Source organism: Lynx rufus, unplaced genomic scaffold (assembly GCF_022079265.1).
Source record: "Lynx rufus isolate CCGP_SWC_20201006 ecotype Redwood Valley unplaced genomic scaffold, mLynRuf1.p SCAF_6, whole genome shotgun sequence".
NCBI lineage: Eukaryota > Metazoa > Chordata > Mammalia > Carnivora > Felidae > Lynx > Lynx rufus.
Window position 1 is genome coordinate 65,777,145 of NW_025814878.1, and position 19,011 is coordinate 65,796,155.

The 19,011-nt window shown below is 42.0% G+C and overlaps 2 protein-coding genes across 2 annotated transcripts in view; both read left to right on the forward strand.

Moving 5' to 3' along the window:
* MDN1 (midasin AAA ATPase 1) overlaps positions 1-10,373 on the forward strand; it is a 174,384-nt gene extending 164,011 nt beyond the window's left edge. The window contains exons 94-102 of the mRNA XM_047102371.1: positions 550-713; positions 1,434-1,523; positions 2,428-2,543; positions 3,134-3,308; positions 5,195-5,268; positions 5,362-5,476; positions 6,359-6,422; positions 8,067-8,209; positions 8,956-10,373. Coding sequence (XP_046958327.1) covers positions 550-713; positions 1,434-1,523; positions 2,428-2,543; positions 3,134-3,308; positions 5,195-5,268; positions 5,362-5,476; positions 6,359-6,422; positions 8,067-8,209; positions 8,956-9,144 — 1,130 coding nt within the window. The 3' untranslated portion in view covers positions 9,145-10,373. The remainder of the gene's footprint in view (positions 1-549; positions 714-1,433; positions 1,524-2,427; positions 2,544-3,133; positions 3,309-5,194; positions 5,269-5,361; positions 5,477-6,358; positions 6,423-8,066; positions 8,210-8,955) is intronic.
* Positions 10,374-14,029: 3,656 nt separating this feature from the next.
* Positions 14,030-17,740, forward strand: LYRM2 (LYR motif containing 2). The gene is made up of 3 exons (XM_047102418.1): positions 14,030-14,089; positions 14,715-14,855; positions 15,302-17,740. The coding sequence occupies exons 1-3, from the start codon at positions 14,045-14,047 to the stop codon at positions 15,380-15,382; spliced, it is 267 nt and encodes an 88-aa protein (XP_046958374.1). The 5' UTR covers positions 14,030-14,044; the 3' UTR covers positions 15,383-17,740.
* The last annotated feature ends 1,271 nt before the right edge of the window (positions 17,741-19,011 follow it).

The following is a 19,011-nucleotide window of genomic DNA, read 5'->3' on the forward strand; positions in this document are numbered from 1 at the left end:
GTGGGATGCTCAACTTACTGAGCCACCCAGGCACCCCTATTTATTTTTTTTAATTTGAGAGAGCACGTGCGTGCAGGTTGGGGAGAGGGGCAGAGAGGGAGAGAGAGAATCCCAAGCAGGCTCAACGCTCAATGCAGAGCCCAGCGGGAGGCTGGATCGCATAAACCATGAGATCACAACCTAAGCCGAAATCAAGAGTTGGATGCCTAACGGACTCAGCCACCCAGGCATCCCTAGTTTTTATTTTCATCAGAGTTCTACGTGCATGTATTTTAAAGAGTCACACACTACACAGTGCAGTCTCCCCTATTCCCCTCCCTCCCAGAAGAGCCGCCTTCGACCTCACGGTGGGGAGGAGAGAAGGTCAGGGGAGTAAGAATTGGCAGTGAATATCCCAAAGAGAAAGAACATGTGAAACTTGTATGGGGAAACGTGCTGGGGAGTGAAGGAGTGAAGTGTGAGTAATCGTTAAGATCGGCAGGCAATCTCGGAGGCTCAGTCTGTGTGTAATATCAGAGTAAGTAAAACAGTGTCCTTGTATGCAAATAGGCTATGATGAGGTGGACATGGAGACCCACAATGTTAGAACAGAAGAAGACCAAGATCCCAGGACCGACATATCCCATGGGGAGACAGAGGATATGAAACCAGAGAGAAGCCAAGATTCGACCATTCACACAGCCCATCAGTTCCTTGTGGACACAGGTTTCCAGGTGCTAAAATTTTCACAAATTATTGCTATGATAAGTTAACAAAATGTAATTATAAACTGGTTTAAAATTTTTATCTTTAGAACTTCATGGAATATCTGGTTGTTTGGGGGCATCTCATCCTTATCAAAGTGTTTAGGAAACCAGTTGGTATGACCACTTCTCTAAACAGATGACACCGTTCCGGCAGTTGGTCCCAGGGTCAGAGTGGGTGGTCTGCCCCAACCTGGCTGTGATGGTGTGTCTGGTTCTCCAGCCTCAGGCTCGCAGATATAGATCTGCTCTTCCCATGTTCAGCATCCTTATGTGAGGAGCTGTAGGTAACAATTCAGTTCATGCTGACGAAGTAGCAAGAATATTTGGCTTAATGCCTGCATTTAGGAAAAGCAGATTTAACGGAGTTGTTTTCCCGAATCGTTTGACTTAATAGCAGTCTAGATTATTCAGAGAACTTTTTGATATTGATAATTTTGTGGAGTTTTTGTTTTTATTTTGCTGGATAGATTTCTTCTAAATGGTAAAACTTCCTTTATCTTGTCTCTACACAAAGGGAAATAGAAGAATAGTTGTCTGGCATCTTATTGTGCCATCAAATTTGCTTACGCTTTGTGTCTCAGGGGCATGTATTTGTAGTTCATACTACTGGGAAGAAGGCAGCCAGTGATATAATGAGTTGGTGATTTCAATCTAGGCTGCCTCTTATCTGTGGCTTTTTCTTCTTAGCCCTTTTTAAAAGATGTCAGTGAGCTAAGACAGGAGCTGGAGAGGCAGCTGGAAACATGGCATCCACATGAATCTGGAAACCCAGAAGAAGTAAGTCACCAGTCTTTTCATAAGATATCTTTTCTTTTTTTTTTAAGTTACAGCAAGCTTAACAGGTTCTTAGCACCAATTACTTTTGTAAAAGGGACTGAGTATATGAAGACTGTAATTACAGTCTGAAGCCTAAGTCTTTCCAGTGCTTTCTGCCTACTTTGCCACTAGACATGTAGTTTAATTAAACCACAGAAAAGCTGATGTGTTTATTTCCTTTAATTTCTCTTGCTAGCTCTATGAGTTATAACAGATATGACATTGGTTGTGAAATGAGGCAAAATGTGTCATCCTCACAGTAGGCCACCTGGAATATTGCTGGCTGACTTAATGTGGCAGCATAGCTTAAACAGAAGCTTCATTTTTAATGAGCTTGCATCCTGAATTTACTGTATTATCCATGTTTGTATTTTGTGCCTATAATCATCATTCCTACTACACCTGTATGAGGGCTCTGTCATACTTGGAGCTTTGTGTCTGGGAAAGAAGCACACTGTTGAGATTGGCACTCATCGTTTTTGCTTTTGAAACTTGACCCTGAGAGCCCACGATTAAGTGGCTGGATCTGCTGGCACCAAAAGTACCCACTCACAGCTCCCCACCCATACAGAATGTGCAGTTTATCCTCTTTGTAGGTGATGAGAATTAGTTGTTGATTTGGTCATGCAATCCAATATTTTCTGCCTTGTTGTTTCACCCTTTCTCATTCGGAACTGTGAGTTGTAGTTTTGGTAGAAGATAAGACATTTTTAGGATGTGGACTAGAGGGCAGCCTGCCGAGTTGGCTTCTGTTGACAGAGTTCACGCGGGTCATTTTCTGCTACTCTGTTTCAAGTGTCTTCTTGCTGTAAATGACTTGGCTGGCTCTGACGTTGTAAGAGTCACTTCTATGTCGTTGTCACAGGAGAAGGCTGCAGTGGAGATGTGGCAGAGTTACCTGGCCGTAACTGCGCCTCTTTCACAACAGTTGTGTGAACAGCTTCGTCTCATATTAGAGCCTACCCAGGCCGCCAAGCTGAAGTAAGTCTTCTCCACTAAGCACGCCCACTGTGCCCTGAAAAGATGGCCGTGTCACCTTTTCTATTGAGCTCAGCCCCTAACCACTTACAAGTGCTGGCTTCTAGGTTGCCATTTATGCTGCATGGATATGTTATTCCATACCTTTTTTCATGTTCTCTCTAAAAACTGAAGTGTCTGCGAAGTTTGGTACGAGTGCAGTTCCTTTGATTCATTAGCCTCTGATGAGAAAATTGGTTGGTGGAGACTTTGGGTGGGTGTATGGCCTTGCTGCATGTGTTACTCACCTAGATCTTCGCAAAGGTTTATCCAAACTCATAGTTTCAGATTAGAAAAGAGTCAAAGACTTAATCAGTGCAAACGTTCTTTTTCCAATTTTTTAAAACTTGTTGCAGCTTTCGTGGAAGGGCCTGATTATTGACACATATATAACCAGTTTTTCTGGCTGCCCTCCTTTCTCAGTTGATGATGACATTTGAGTGTGTCAGGTTACTGGTTAAAAGGTATTATAATGTGATCTTATTCTTTAAAAAAATTTTTGGAGGATGAACAATTGTTAACTAATCTTTGCCCCATTTGGGTAAATTTAATAGAGGAGACTATCGAACTGGGAAGCGGCTGAACATGCGGAAGGTCATTCCATACATTGCTAGTCAATTTCGGAAAGACAAGATTTGGCTTCGAAGGACCAAGCCCAGTAAACGCCAGTATCAGATTTGTTTGGCCATTGATGACTCTTCTAGCATGGTAGACAACCATACCAAACAGGTAAGGAAACACAGGTGCTAATTTAATGAGAAATTAATGCCAAGCCATGCTCTATGGCCACCTAAAAGTTTTCAATATAATCCGGCAAAAAGCACTTTGAAATACCAATTACTGTTCTGAGAATGTGCTACTATGTTTGAGAGGACCTAAAATTTTAAAACGAGTTCAAAAGGGCAGTTTTAGGATGTCTCAAATAATTGGTCCCTTACTGTTAGAGACCTTAAAAAATTGTTTTTTAACATTTATTTATTTTGAGAGAGAGAAAGAGCTTGAGCGGGGCAGGGGCAGAGAGAAAGAGAGAGAGAATCCCATGCAGGCTGCCCGCTGTCAGCAGAGCCCAACGTGGGGGTTGATTTCACCAACAGTGAGATCATGACCTGAGCCAAAATCAAGAGTCAGATGCTTAACCAACTGAACCACCCAGGCATCCCGAAATTGTTTTTTAGCCTTGCTGTGCTCCTGTCTAGCTGTAGAAGAGTAACTCTGACAGTATTTATTTTCCACAAAACACACTGTACTGGTAAACTGTTTTTTAAGGCCTTGTACAACATATTTGAATATCATTGATTTTTATTTTTTTTAAATTTTTTTTTTTTTCAACGTTTTTTATTTATTTTTGGGACAGAGAGAGACAGAGCATGAACGGGGGAGGGGCAGAGAGAGAGGGAGACACAGAATCGGAAACAGGCTCCAGGCTCCGAGCCATCAGCCCAGAGCCTGACGCGGGGCTCGAACTCCCGGACTGCGAGATCGTGACCTGGCTGAAGTTAGACGCTTAACCGACTGCGCCACCCAGGCGCCCCTGAATATCATTGATTTTTAAAAGGTGTTTCGTGTACATCTCTTTAAGTCCGAAATTAGTTAGTGCTCTAATAGTATTCACAAAGCTTAAGAGCCTGAATAGAATTAATTACTTATGATACCATCATTATGGACACAGAAGAGTGATGTGTTTTTGTTTTAAAGTTTATATATTTATTTTGAGAGAGAGAGAGAGCGCAAGCACAGGAGGTGCAGATAAAGAGGGAGAGAGAGAATTCCAATCAGGCTCCATGCTGACAGTGGACTCAGTCTTACCACTGTGAGATCATAACCTGAGCCGATATCAAGAGTCAGTCACTTAACCAACTGAGCCATCCAGGCACCTGGAAGAGTGATGTTTTTTGCAGTGATGCTATTACCCAGTATGAACCAACGAGCAACCTAAATCCATACTTGTGCTCTGCTCTAAAAAAAAATGTGACCTCTGAACCTAGGTTCAGGTCCAAGCTCCTCACTTACTGCCATATGATATTGGGCAATTTATTTACTTCTTAACATGTCAGTTTCATCTTCTGAACAATGAGGATTGTAACAGTATCTACCTCCTCCAGAGTTGTGAAAACTAAATGAAGTATGTACTGTGTTTAATGCCTAGCACTTGGTATGTATTCAGTAGATGTTAGTTGCTCTAAGTAGCATCATCTTTTTAATGAAATTTAAATTCTAAGACCAGGCTGTCATTTATTTATGGGTTAATAAAATAAACTGGTTTTTAAAATTTTTTGCCTATCTGAGATTACTTTTTATGTAGTTCCCTCACCCCCCTAAAAGGGAAAAATTCTGAAAATTTTATGGACCAAATCTCTTAAGAGCACTTTTATTAGATGCCTAGAGCAGACCTTTGCTACTGATGTAATGGACTCTGGGTTTCAGGATTTGTGGGATTAGCCAGGGTCTGAGGCCACCATGGCCTCTGGGTTGATTATGAATAGCTATGTTGACATTCCCTGTATGCCATGCAAAAAATAACATTTTCTGTGAGACTCTTGGTATAAAAAAGGTTGAGAGGCACTGATCTAGAGGATATTCTGATTCCTTCAACCCTTAACCTTCTTATTTCATAGCTGGCATTTGAATCTTTGGCTGTGATTGGAAATGCTCTAACCCTCCTGGAAGTGGGTCAGATTGCTGTGTGCAGGTAAGGGTGCTTTTTAATCCCAGTGGGAAAATCAACTTCCTTTTGTTACGTTGATCACACAAAAAACACTGCATTTGTTTTTTCTATCCGTAGTTTTGGAGAGTCCGTAAAGCTATTACACCCATTCCACGAGCAGTTCAGTGATTCCTCGGGTTCCCAGATTCTGCGGCTCTGCAAATTCCAGCAAAAGAAAACCAAGATTGCTCAGGTATGCTTGTATCACATGTCCTCTGAACAGCCATTCTTCAGCAGGTGTGGGAGAGACATAATTTTTAGCACTCCCTCCTCCCCAGTATGGTGTTAGGACAGGTAAAAATTTCGAGGAAACAATTTCGGGATGCCAGGGTGGTTCAGTTCTAAACCTCAGGCCATGCACCACTGGAATAGAAACTTCCCTGGCATCCATTAACAAACAGGGTGTGAACTCTTTTTCTGAGTTCCTCAAGGGTTTCTGACTTTACATCACTAATTTTCAAGCTCCCTACTCTTTGAGAGATTTGGAACTTTTGTAGGAATAAACTGTCTCCCCGTACCCTTAATCGGGCCAATTTCCTCCCCCATTTGACCTAGAGAAGAAATGATGTAAAATAGAGCCAGTGACTTGCTCAGGATGACATAAGTTCAAAACACAGCCCAGAATAATGATTTTGTCCTCTTCATTTTTGCCCTCATCTAGCCTACTTTCTTTATGTTGCATTAGACATTTTATGTTTTCTTGCCCTTTTCTGCTCAGCTATTTTCTTCTGAAAGACGACAGCTGTTCTGTTCATTTGGGGGAGTTACTGATGTCTTGTCTTCACCCCCCAGGGGAAGTATTTCTTTTCCCCTAGGGTGTGTTACAGAACACTAGTGGTGTGTGTGCCAGAGACGCATGTCCGTGCTGGAGAATGCCAGTGCCCAGGGGTACATGCTAGCACTGCAAGGATCATCATCCCCTTTGGACGGGGGGCGGGGAGGGACGGTTTGATTGCCTAGAGATCTGAGATGGTTATTTTGATAATCTCCTGAGTGTCAAAAGTAATTTCAATCTCTGTGACAGTGGGAAGGGTTTTCGTGGTTTTCTAACGGCCTGTCTCTGGTTCTGGTCTAGTTTCTCGAGTCTATAGCCAGCATGTTTGCAGCTGCTCAGCAGCCCTCCCAGCACGCCAGTCCAGGTGAGCTGCAGTTCTCATCTTTATCCACACAACGCTTTTCTACTGTGTGCATTCACAGGCCACTTGCTTCATGCCACAGAATCCATCTTTTAAAGTGGACGCTGCAGGGGCGCCTGGGTGGCGCAGTCGGTTAAGCGTCCGACTTCAGCCAGGTCACGATCTCGCGGTCCGTGAGTTCGAGCCCCGCGTCGGGCTCTGGGCTGATGGCTCAGAGCCTGGAGCCTGTTTCTGATTCTGTGTCTCCCTCTCTCTCTGCCTCTCGCCCGTTCATGCTCTGTCTCTCTCTGTCCCAAAAATAAATAAACGTTGAAAAAAAAAAAAATTTTTAAAGTGGACGCTGCATAGGAAAAGTTATAAGCAGGAGCTGGAGAGATATTAGGCATTCATGTAATTTGTTACTCAGCCATTTATCCATTCAGAAATTTGGGTTGAACCCATACTCATGAGGCTTATAACCACTGGAGGAATTAGGTACTAATTAACTATACCTGGCCCTTGAACAATGCGGTAGCGGGGTGGGGGTGGGGGGTAGGAGCACCGAGCCCCTGCATAGTTGAAAATCCGTGTAACTTTTGACTCCTCAAAAACTTACTCATAGCCTACTGTTGACCAGAAGCCTTTACCGATAACATAATTAGCAATTTTGCATATTATATGTCTTTTATACTGTATCCTTACAGCAAAGTAAGCTAAAGAGAAGAAAAGGTTAAGGAAATCATAAGGAAGAGAAAGTATATATGCAGTGCTATACAGTAAGATATCCACATATAAGTGGACCTGCTCACACACTTCAGACCTGTGTTGTTCAAGGGTCAGCTGTAGTTTGTTATAACAGAGTTAAGCGTTGTGAAGGAGGAGCAAGGTGTAGGATTTTAGTATAAAGAATATTTTGTAATATTTTAATAACGGAGGGAAGCAGGGGAGGACATAATTCAGAAACCAGCTAATCCAACCACGATTGACTTAGGGCTTGAAACACACCAGTTCTGTATCTAGCTCTTCTTAAAATCTCTCAATCTTGATCGTTTCATGGAGAACCTTCCTATTTGAAGCATGTCCTTCACACCTCTCAACACTCACTAAACTTCCTTGAGAGAAAGACTGCCCTCGTGCACTGTATGTAGTCTTCCATTGGAAACATTATAAGTAAACCATGAATACAAACGTTAAAAAATTATTTTAATGGCCCCTTCTACTTAAGTTTTCTTTTAAATGAGTCAATTTTCAGAGGAGAAAAATACCCAGATTAGGTAGAAGAAATTTGGAAGACCCAGTTCCAGGTTTCTGATTTAGGCAGTTTCTTCTAATGGCCTACTCAATATTGCCATTTTTATACTTTATAGCCATGAGTATATGTTTAATTCTTGTATGCTGTTATACAATGAAATTGATCTAATGTGATAGGGAAATTGTTTTATTGACCGAAGCTTCATATGTCTGTGTAGCCTTGTGTCCGACTGTGGCATCTAATGTCCCATCTTAGAGGTCCCTTTTGCTTATGTCCAGAATTCATCAGTTTCAGATGTCTGTTTAGTGTCGGCTTTCTCTGTGCTATTAACCTATTTGTCTTTAGGTAGCTTGGAGTTGTTAACAGTGGGATCTTCATTTTGTTCCCTTCCTCTCCTGCTGTATGTTCTACCACAGAAAACGCACAGCTCCTCCTGGTGGTCTCTGATGGGCGCGGCCTTTTCCTCGAGGGCAAAGACAGAGTCCTGGCAGCAGTCCAGGCTGCCCGGAATGCTAACATCTTCATCATTTTTGTTGTATTGGACAATCCCAGTTCACGGGTGAGTGATTACTAAAAGCTGCTTTTGGGGATAAAGTGGGGATACCCTTCATCATGTTCTGAAATATGGCCTAGGTCACACCTTAACTCCTTATGTTCTGCCGGACACTATCCGAGGCACTGTATTTTTTGTTAATACTCCCACTTTACAGTAAAGGACAGAAACACAGGTCATAGGTCAAGAAAGCCAGAATTCGGACATTCCAGAGACCACCCTCTTAACCACTTGCTGTGCAAATTCCTGCTCTAGTGGGTCATCCTTTCCCTCTGTACTGTGTCATTTCCGGTACTGCAGCCTTGATGATGGGCCTTGTCTACTTCGAACTATACACCAGCCCTTTCCAGTTACTGGTATCCTAGCAGTGCCCTTCTCAGAGCAGGAAACATCAGTTGCTAAGTGAAAGACCCCCACAGGACAGCTCTGTTCCAGGCGAAGCATGGTCTCTGCAGGTCACATTAAGGCCTGCATAACAAGTAGGAAGATTTAATGTGAATTACTCCAAGTAGAATATGGGAAATTGGGTTTTCTGGTCTCTCCCTCTTTTTCAGTGTCCATTCTCCTGGAAGGGGTGCTCAGAGATCTGCCTCCTTAATGAAAGTTCTGCAAATTGTTTCTTAATAATAAAAGCTAATTTTATATTAGGAGTTAGATACAGGAGACCTAAAAACTATTAGCAAAAGAGATCAGGGAAGAGCTAGCCAAGAATACTGGTTTGGTTTTTATTTCAAAATGTCTCCTGTTTACAGGATTCTATCTTGGACATCAAAGTGCCCATATTTAAAGGACCTGGAGAGATGCCTGAAATCCGATCCTACATGGAAGAGTTCCCGTTCCCATTCTACATCATCCTTCGCGATGTGAACGCGCTCCCCGAGACGCTCAGTGATGCTCTTAGGCAGTGGTTTGAGTTGGTGGCAGCCTCTGACCACCTGTAGGGAAGGAACACAGTCTAAAGTGAGACTTTACACCATTGTCAGACTTTGGCGCCTCCAGCCTGTTGCTCCCTCTTTTGGACAACTGCTTCCGAACTCACAGCTCTAAAATGTTATTTTATCTTAGATCTGATTTATAAAGATTCATCTAATAGCTGCAGACAGTTTTTATTACAATGTACACTTTATCTTATAATGTGCTTTCAGAGCCTGGCCAGCCTCGGCCTCTGCTGTTGCCCCGGCTACAGCCGTAACAAACCCAGGGCAGCGGCCGGTGTCTGGACCTGGAAGCCCCGGCCCAAGAGGAGGCTAGGGCCCAGCTGCTGCCCCCCTGGAGGAGTAGCTGCTGGGAGAAGGGGACCGTCCCAGTCCTTTGGACAAAGGACCACAGGCAGCTGCCCTTGTGACCCTGCTCTGAGGCTCCGCCTTGCCGATCCCACAGTGTGTATCTAAATGCCGTCAAGAGGCGGAGACAGCTGCAGCTTTCTAGAGGCTCGAGTGCGTGTGTTTTGTCATTGTGCTTCATGTGCAGGGAACTACCTTCTCTTTGAGGGTTAGGGAGGTCAGGGTGTGTGTGCTCTTACAAAGCAACCAGATAGCATAGGAGCCCAGGTAAGCCGAAAAATGACCCCTGGGCTGTGTAAAAATGAAGTGGCTTTTCTGTGCCGTCCTTTGCATTTGCTGCTGCGGGAGACTATGCAATGATGGAAAAGTGATTTTCCCTTTGTTTATTTCATTCTCTCAGCGCCACGGTCCCTGGTGTCGTAGTAATTTATTTCTTTAGTTCATTTTTTTCTTAACCATTAAGGGGAAGAATATTCCTCACACTGCTTTCAAGCTGGACTGAGCCAGTCTCGTTCTGGAAAAGAAATGCCGTGTTTAAGAAAACTAAGTACTTTTTTTTCCCCCCCAGTTAAACTACATCAATGATTTTTAGACAGTTTTTACTTGGCCAGAAAGCACTGATTGAATACTTGAAATTGTTGCTGTGTTCTATTTAAGTTGTCAGAATGTCGTTTTGTAGACAACATGCCATCACGTAATCGTCTATCTCCTGTTTGTTTTCAAGTTACACTGTGAAGTTTGCCACATTTTTGAGGTGGTCATCGAAGACACAGATTGCTTGTTGTTTAACCAAGTGTCCTAAAGCATGTACCTGAAGTTATATCATTTTTTATTCTAAAAAGCTATGCAGCTTATATTCTGAAAATTATTAAATATATACCACTGTTGTAATTTGTGACCAGTTTAAGTGTTTGAGAGGTGGAAACTGCAGAGAGTGAGTGGGAGAGAATCTGAAGCAGGCTCAGTGTGGAGCCCGATCTCACAACCCTGAGATCAAATCCAAGAATCAGATGGACTCACCAAGCATCCCTGCAACCATTCTTAATGGGACACAACAGGTGTGTAAAAGGTGTACTAAGGGAATGATCTTGTCTGCTGGATCAGCGGTCACTAGCTTACGCTGGACCCACCATGGACCTACCACCTTAGTGGCTTCCTGAAATAAGGGTTTATTTATTGCTTGTGTTTCATGTCCATGGTGGGTGAGCTGCCAACCATGCTCTGGCCTTGTGGCACAGGAAAGGGTAAGTTGGTGGAAAACAAGGGCTTGTACAGATTTGGCTCCAAAATGACAGGTTTCATTGGCCATAGCCGTCTATAATGGGTCTGAAAGGGAAAGACACCAACATTCTGATGTGGTCTGTCATATGTACCTTTGAAATCGGACCATCGAAACTGAAGCCTCCCTGCTGATACCCAAGAGTCTCGTTTGCAGCTTGTGCTGTGGTGGGAAACGTGGGAGCAGTCCCAGGAGACCTATCAGGAACTGTGACAGGGTGAGGGTAAGCAGCATGATGCACTTGAGTCACTGAGCGGGAGTTAGAGGGTATGCTTGCTCTCACTTGCAGCTTAACCATTATAGCTGCCTTACGTAGACTTCATCCAAACCCCAATCTTGTCTGGTCTTTTATCCCGTCTTCCCTTCTGCTCTCCTGACTACACTGCACCTGGACACTCTTATTTTAGAGAACCCCAAGCAGGCTCCATGTGGAGCCCCCCACATGGGTGCCCACAACCCTGGAATCATGACCTGAGCCGAAAATCAAGAGTCCGATGCTCAACTGACTGAGCCACCCAGGCACCCTTGGAGCGCTTTTAATCTGTAGTCTGGACTACTTTGGTGGTAGCCCAGACAAGTGGCATTGCTTGCTTCATCTCATAACATCCAAGAAAGAGATCATGCTTCTAGGGTGACCTCTCCTGTCCCTTCTCTCCCAGAATCCCTACCACAGAAGGTTCTGGTTACAGCAAATGAGAAGTCCTGGAATCTGCTAGCATCCTAGGTGTCCTTTGGAATTTTACCTAATGTGCCTTTCTGGAAACACCTACCTAGCTCAGAATAAGCCCTCGGGTATGAACCCTGACACCATCTGTAATATTGCATTGGACTTGCACTCCCACTTTAGGCAGGAAGACCTAAGACAGGGGAGCATCTATGACTCATGACAGTATTTCAGGGTCTAGCATGAGTTCATGTATAAAAATGTCTTTTCTAATTTATAGATTCAACAGTATCAATAAAGATTTTACAATGATCTGTAGGGAAAGGATATAAAAGATTCTTACAAGAAACTACAGGGGAGTAGTTCTGCCATTTAATAAAACATACTAGTCCTAGGTGAAATAATCCTGAACAATTTGTTTAGACCCTAAAAAAAATTTACCATATGGGCATCATTTATTTATTTAGAGCACACGAGCCAGGGGACGGACAGAGAGGAAGAGAGAATCCCAAGCAGGCTCCATGCTGTCAACACTGTCAGCACAGATCCTGATGTGGGGCTTGATCCCCTGGGATCACGACCCAAGCCATTATCTAGAGTTGGATGCTCGATTGAGCCACCCAGGTACCTCTGAAGAATGATCTAATAAATAGTGTCCAAATTATAGTTTAGCAGCTGGCAAAAATACTGACATCCACATCATGCCATAAATCAAAACTAAAATATTTACACCACCTAGTTTAAAGTTAACCAGGAAGACATAAATACAGAATTACAAAGCTCTGAAGGGGAAAAGATGAAATTGAGAAGGCTTGAAAGAATAATACATGACTATATAGAAACTTCTGAAAGCTATATAAACAGAAGGACTAAAATTGCTTTTAGTTTTGAGAGAGCACAGGGGAAGGGCAGAAAGAAAGGGAGGGAGAGAATCCCAAGTAGGTTCCTCACTGTCAGTATGGAGCCTGATGTGGGGCTTGATCTACCGAATTATGATCATGGCCAGAGCTGAAATCAAGAGTCAGACACTTGACTGAGCCACCCAGGTGCCCCCAAAAGGACTAAAATTTTTAAACAGGCAAACAACCCATATAAAATTAGAATAAAAACCTTGATCACCATAAATGGACCAGTCATGACAATTCATACACGTGGCAAGGGATATTTAACTTCACTTTTATAAGAAAAAAAGGAGTTGCTATTGCAATTACACAAAACTTCAAAAGTAGTCACAGCATCACCTATACAATGCCTGGTAATGTTCAAGAAAGCTAATCATCAAGAGTATAGGTGGCAGGTCCTGTTTCTAGTAGGACTCAGGTCTTGCTTCACTTTACAGATGAGGAAAGAGGCTGGGAGAAATCAAGTTGCCAGAAAAACACAATTAGAAAAGGGGACCACACCAAACAATTCCAGCAAGTGACACAATCAAGTAAATGCTCACTAAACAGGTAATCAAATGAACATTTCTGGCTATATTCTAATTTAGAACAATTCTATTTGACAAAAAACACAGCAAAGATTCACTAATCCTACTTACATAAGGGCAGTTATGTGTTGTGGGGAGGATAAAATTACAAGGAAATAAAAGCTTAAAAGTGTGCGCATTTTCAGTGTCTTATTAGTGATACAAAATTGTTAAAACGCCAATGGGGCAGCCATTTAAAACCTCTTAAGAACTAATGTGAAAATTAATAAAGGGAGACTTCACAGGAGTCAGGAGGCTAGAAAGGAAAGCTGTACCACTCAATGTCCCTTCCAGGAAGAATTGTCCATTACAGACTCAAAACAGGTCAATAGAAAAGAATCCTAAATTACAGGCGCCAACAGGGAAAAGCTGGAAGAGGTGCAATGTACAAGACTTCAACCTCCCCTGAAACTCAATGAGAAACCATCACCCTCAACTCTTTATTTTCCAATGGACTTTTCAAAACAACCCCCCTCAACTTTCTTCTTCATAAAATAAGATCCCCCCCTATGTTCATTGGGCTTGCCTATGGTTTTGCCAGAGCTTGTAGGTACCCAACTGCGAATTCTCTATTCCCAAATAACCCCATTTTTACTGATAAAATAACCTTTATGTTTAAGATTAACATAACTAATGGCAACCATGAAGATTACCACCATGAGGAAATTGCTTGCAAACAGAAAACACCAGGATGGAACAGCAAAAAAAAAAAAAAAAAGTAGATTTTAAAGTAAACATATCTTCATTATTTCTAACTATGCACGTTTAAAAAGCTCAAAAGGAATACACTAAATTTTACCCCTCACTCTCAAACTTCCGTTTAATAAAAACCACAGTGCCAGGAACTGGGCCAGTTGCCTTGTCACTCCTTTTATCACAACTATTTGTGGCACAAGAACTGTAATCCCCTCTCACCCAAAAGAAAATTTGGTCGAAGACAAAACTGTCCAAGGTTATACATAGCTCATTACTGGTTCCAACTGCTGGGGCTTCAGTTTAGACACACTGCAGGGGATTTGGGGGCCAAGTGTAATCCACAGGCCGTATCCCAGGAAACCGAGCTCCCTCCCCCCACCGCCTGCTGACCACGCCCCCACTTCCGCTCCTGCGCATTGGAGCTGTAGGGGAACCACGCTGCCTGGAGGACATGGCTACTTCCAGGTTACCCCCGGCGACTCTAACACTAAAGCAGGTAACACCTGTTCTCGAGAGCCTTCTAGGGCAGCTTCCCACGGTCTGATTTCAATTATCCGTCTCTCCCTCCACACCCCCCTGCAGAGTGGGGCTCGGGGGCGGCTTAGCCCTCCAGGGAATTCTGACCCGGTGCGCACTCCCCCTGAGATTGGCCCGGCTTGGGGCGGGGCTTCCTGCTGCGGAAGCTGGGGTGGGGGCTGACATCTGGCCACGGATTCGGCGGGCCACCCGCCAACCCGCTGCCTATGTCTTGACGCTTTGGCCACGGGAAAGATTGCTCTGGCTGTTGTACTGAGCTATTGTAAAGAATGAGATTACCAAAGGATTTTAGCAACTGCATTGGTTTAGAAAAAGTGCTGTTACAGTAATCACAGGTTTTAGTAACTGGTAGCCCTTTTTCTGCCCAGTGGTCATCTTTTGACGTTAAAGATTCTTAGGTTTGACAAAGGAGTAAGCAAACAGCCCAAACTTTTTGCCTTCTTCTGAAAAGGAAAAAGTTTTTCTTTGGTCCTCAGTTTTGAAAAAGGCAAAGAAAAGTCATCTGTTTAGTTTGGTTTCCCAAAGTAAAGCCCTCTGGGCTGTAGGTTTTGCAGTTGTATTGACATTTCTCCTCCATTCTACAGTTCATGAGAAGGCAACAAGTTCTACTTCTCTACAGAAGGATTTTGCAAGCAATTCGGCAAGTTCCAAATGATTCTGATCGCAAATACCTGAAGGACTGGGCAAGGGAAGAATTCAAAAGAAACAAAGGTGCCACCGAAGAGGTGAGAAAGAGATCACAGGCAGGACAGGCCCTGACCATTTTGTATTAATTGGCATTTTTTTTTTTAAAAGATGAGTAGATATCTTGTAGTATGTCACAGAGATGATATATCTTCGTCATTGCTTTTAATGTTACTATTTTTCTACCCCAGTGATATTTTAAATTTCCTAATCTTTGCTCTACAGTAGCATCACCTGTCTGTTAACTGGACATACATACACACCTGAAAAGATTATAAATAGGACAGCATGATGGTTTGGGAAGTGTGATGACTAGGGTATCTGAAAGCATGCCAGACACTGTGCACCCATAGTTGTCAGCTTGGAGCTTTCCTGATACCCAGAAGTTCCAATTCTCAGTATTGGTTCCTGACTAACAAATAAAATGATAAAGTACAGCTCTATTTAATCAGGTAGAACAATGACCAGATTTCACTTTCTTCTACAGGATACAATCCGGATGATGATTACTCAAGGCAATATGCAGCTCAAGGAGTTAGAAAAAACACTTGCTTTGGCAAAATCTTAACTGTAGCATTATCCTGAAAGATTTTCAAAGTCTCCATGTATATTGTTGAGCTGATTCGACTCCATGATGGACAGCCTAACACCAAGTCAAACTGTACAGTACTTGGGAAAATACAGAACATGGAGCATGGCATGTCAAGGAAAAACACATCAGAACAATTGCCTTAACACTGAAAAATATACTTTGTATTCTGAAAATGTTTTTGGATATGTCAGCAGTTTAAGTAGCAAAAACCAGTACAGGTGGTCAATGCAGAAGGTGATCCCTACCATTAACTATCTGGGAAATGCAAGTCTAAACCACACTGAGACACTACCATATCAGCTGAAATAACTAATAAAAAAGATAATAACAAATGGTGGTAGAGATATAGGAAAATTGAACCTCTCACACATTGCTGTGGGAATAGAAAATGGCACAGCCACTTTGGAAAACAGACTGTCAGCTGCTTAAGAGAGTAAATTCGACAGTTCTGTTCCTAGGTCTGTAACCAAGAGAACTGAAAACCTTTCCACAAAAAAATTGTACAGGAATATTCACAGCAGCATCATTCATACCAGCCAAAAAATAGAAGCAATCCCAATGCCCATCAACCGATAAGTGACTATGATGCCTATAGATTTAGTAATAAAAAGGAATTAAGTACTGATACATGCTACACATGGATGAACCCTGAGACCAATCGCAGAAAATCACTTATTGTAGGATTCCATTTACATGAAATGTCTGAAAGAGGCAGAAAGAGGTGGTTGCTCAGGGCTGTGGATAGCCTGGAGAGGAATTTAATGGATATGGGGTTCCGGTTCTGGGTAATGAAAGCACTCTAAAGTTAGATTGTGGTGTTAGATGCACAACTCAATATACTCAAGTCCAACGAAGCGTACATTTTGCATGTATGGTATGTGAATTCTGCTTCAACAAAGCTAGGTTTTTCTGATTTTTTGTTTTTTGTTTTTTGTTTTTTTTTACTGATATACAGCAGTACTATGCGTCAATTAAATAAGTCAATAAAGCTGTTTTAAGAAGCAGTAGGAGATTTATGATTGGAAGCATACTGACCTCAGGAGATACCCTGGACCTTTCTTGAAAAAAGTCCTTCTGTGTTACCCCTCAGGGTTGTTGAGGTAGGTTCTTCAGATGTGTTATGATCTCATAGCAGAGGACTCTCCGAAAAGTCACCACTGGGAATCTAGATCTTTGTTGGAAAGAGGAGAGAGAGAAGCCTCATGAACACATTGAAGCACTTAACCAAAAAGAAGAGACAACTTCTGGATGAAACTAATGCAATTACCTTAGCATCCACAAAGAAAGAAGTAAAAGGATCAGGGAATATCCTTGGTGCATTAGGTTCTCCTCCAGTGACAGGAAGAGAAAGAGTTTTAAGAATACATTGAAGACAAGAAATTGACCTGAGCACATTTTGAGACCAAAATGTGTAACACAGTTTAGTGAAAGCTTATGGAAGAGGCTGGATTGACAGTCCTGCAGACTGACCTCTGTTCATTTACAGAACAGATCTAAAAAATTAATCCAAGAACCTGACCAACACCTGGAAAATGTAGGAAAAATTTTGCAGAATGGTTACCTAGTACTGGATTGTGTGCCAAAGGCAAGAGAAGCAGATAGTGGCATTTGTCAATGACTTACATTATTGCCAGGGTCCACCTGACCCTTCCATAACCTCAAAGCCTGCAAGACAACATCATTCTTCAACAGGGTAATCGAATTCAAAATGCATGAGCTAATTATCAGGTTTGTATATAGGTGTACACATTAGTCAACCTATCACAAGGCCATGTGATGAACCAGAAGCACTTGTGAAGTTTCTAAACACAGAATACTTTTCTTTGTACAGCATGATATACACACTCAAGTTAGGCTGTCTCTAATAAATCTAAGATCTTGACACTAAAAATCATCCTTTTATGAGGTGTAGAAGTCAGTGACCTGGGTGACGTTTTTACTAGCTCTGGTGTATGTCAAAGATGTAAGTGCATTTGTGGTTTAAATTTGCAAGATGCAAAAATGCCAAGAAAATCTAACTTGGGTTTGTTTTGTTTAAACTGGGCAAAACACTGCAAATTTTCATCTTCCAGAGGCTAGGATTTTTATAATCTTATATAATGACAAGACTTTAGCGCTAAATAAATCTTAGCCTAAACAACAACTTCTCCTCTCACATATGGAACCATGCTCGTTAAGATGTTGGCCAGATTAGAACTGCTGGTGAAACACATTTAGCATCCTTATCAGTGTTCTAGATTAGACAACAAATTACCTTTTTGGATATTCCCTATAAACCATACTTTTAAAAAAACAACAAAAAAAGTTTATATGAGAGAGAGTGAGTGCACGCAGGGGAGGGGCTGAGGGGGAGAGAGAATCCCAAGCAGGCCCCACACTGCACACTGTCGGTGCAGAGCCTAAAGTGGGCTCAATCTCACAAACCATGAGATCATGACCTGAGCCAAAAATCAAGAGGTGAGACGCTTAACTGACTGAACCAACCGGGCAGCCCAACCATACTCTGGCAAGTATTCAAGTTTTGTTCCTAAGGTTTAATTTTCAGATGTTTGGATGTTTAGTTTATGTATTTGAACTACAGTAAGTCAAATCTTTATATTAAAAAAAATGCTTTTTTTAATACAAAAGCATTCTAGCATGAGGAGAAATGGCTAGGGCTATTTGCATACTGACTGTCCCTATGTCATTTCCTCCTTTTAAGTGTGCCATCGCGTAGGAAATTCAAAACCAAGGCACAGGCATTGCTGCGGATGTGCCTGCAGAGCAAAGGGCTTGAACATTTGAGGAAAGCAGAACATTCTCCCTGGTATTTGCATTATTGTAGACACACCAGCAGCCATGCAGGAGAGGGGGGAGACCCACACTTACCTAACTTGTCTCTTTTATGGAAGAAAAATGTGGCCAAACAGGGACGCAGCTCACGTCTACTGTGGGAAAAAATTGGGCTTACGTAGAGTTAAGGTCCAAGCAGGCTCAAAAGCAAATGTCACTTTGCCAAACTAGAAATCGCCCAGCCGGTTTCCTTCCTTCAGTCAGGCATTTAAGAAATTCTGTCAGAATTAAATTTACTATTTGTGTTTACTATGTCGCTTTTTTACCCATTCTGTTTTGCATTAGAAAAAGTGTTGTGCTGTTTTTTAGGTGTCTCATGGATTTAATGTTAACATTTATTGTCATGGTATTTTGACAGTATTACAGAAGAATATTTCCCTTTAAAATAACAAAAATTTTTCTTACGCATAAGTAGTCTAAAAGGTCAGTTTTGTTTGTCTTTAAATCTTATTTAATTGATTTGGCTTTTATATCACAAGAAGAAATGTATTTAGCTTTTATGAACAGTTTTGTCAAAAATGTTATTTTGCCTGCACACAATTAAGAGGTTTTGTTCTGTTCAAACTGTTGACCTTTTAGAAAATACTAAGCAAAACATTTAAGCTTGCACTAAGAAGTATTTCCATATTATGGGCTTCTGAAAAATTTATTTTTCATGCAGTGCATCTGACCTCTACTTTGAAGCAAATGTATTTACCAGAAATCACACTTCTTTTTTTTTTTTTTTTTAATTTTTTTTTTCAACATTTATTTATTTTTGGGACAGAGAGAGA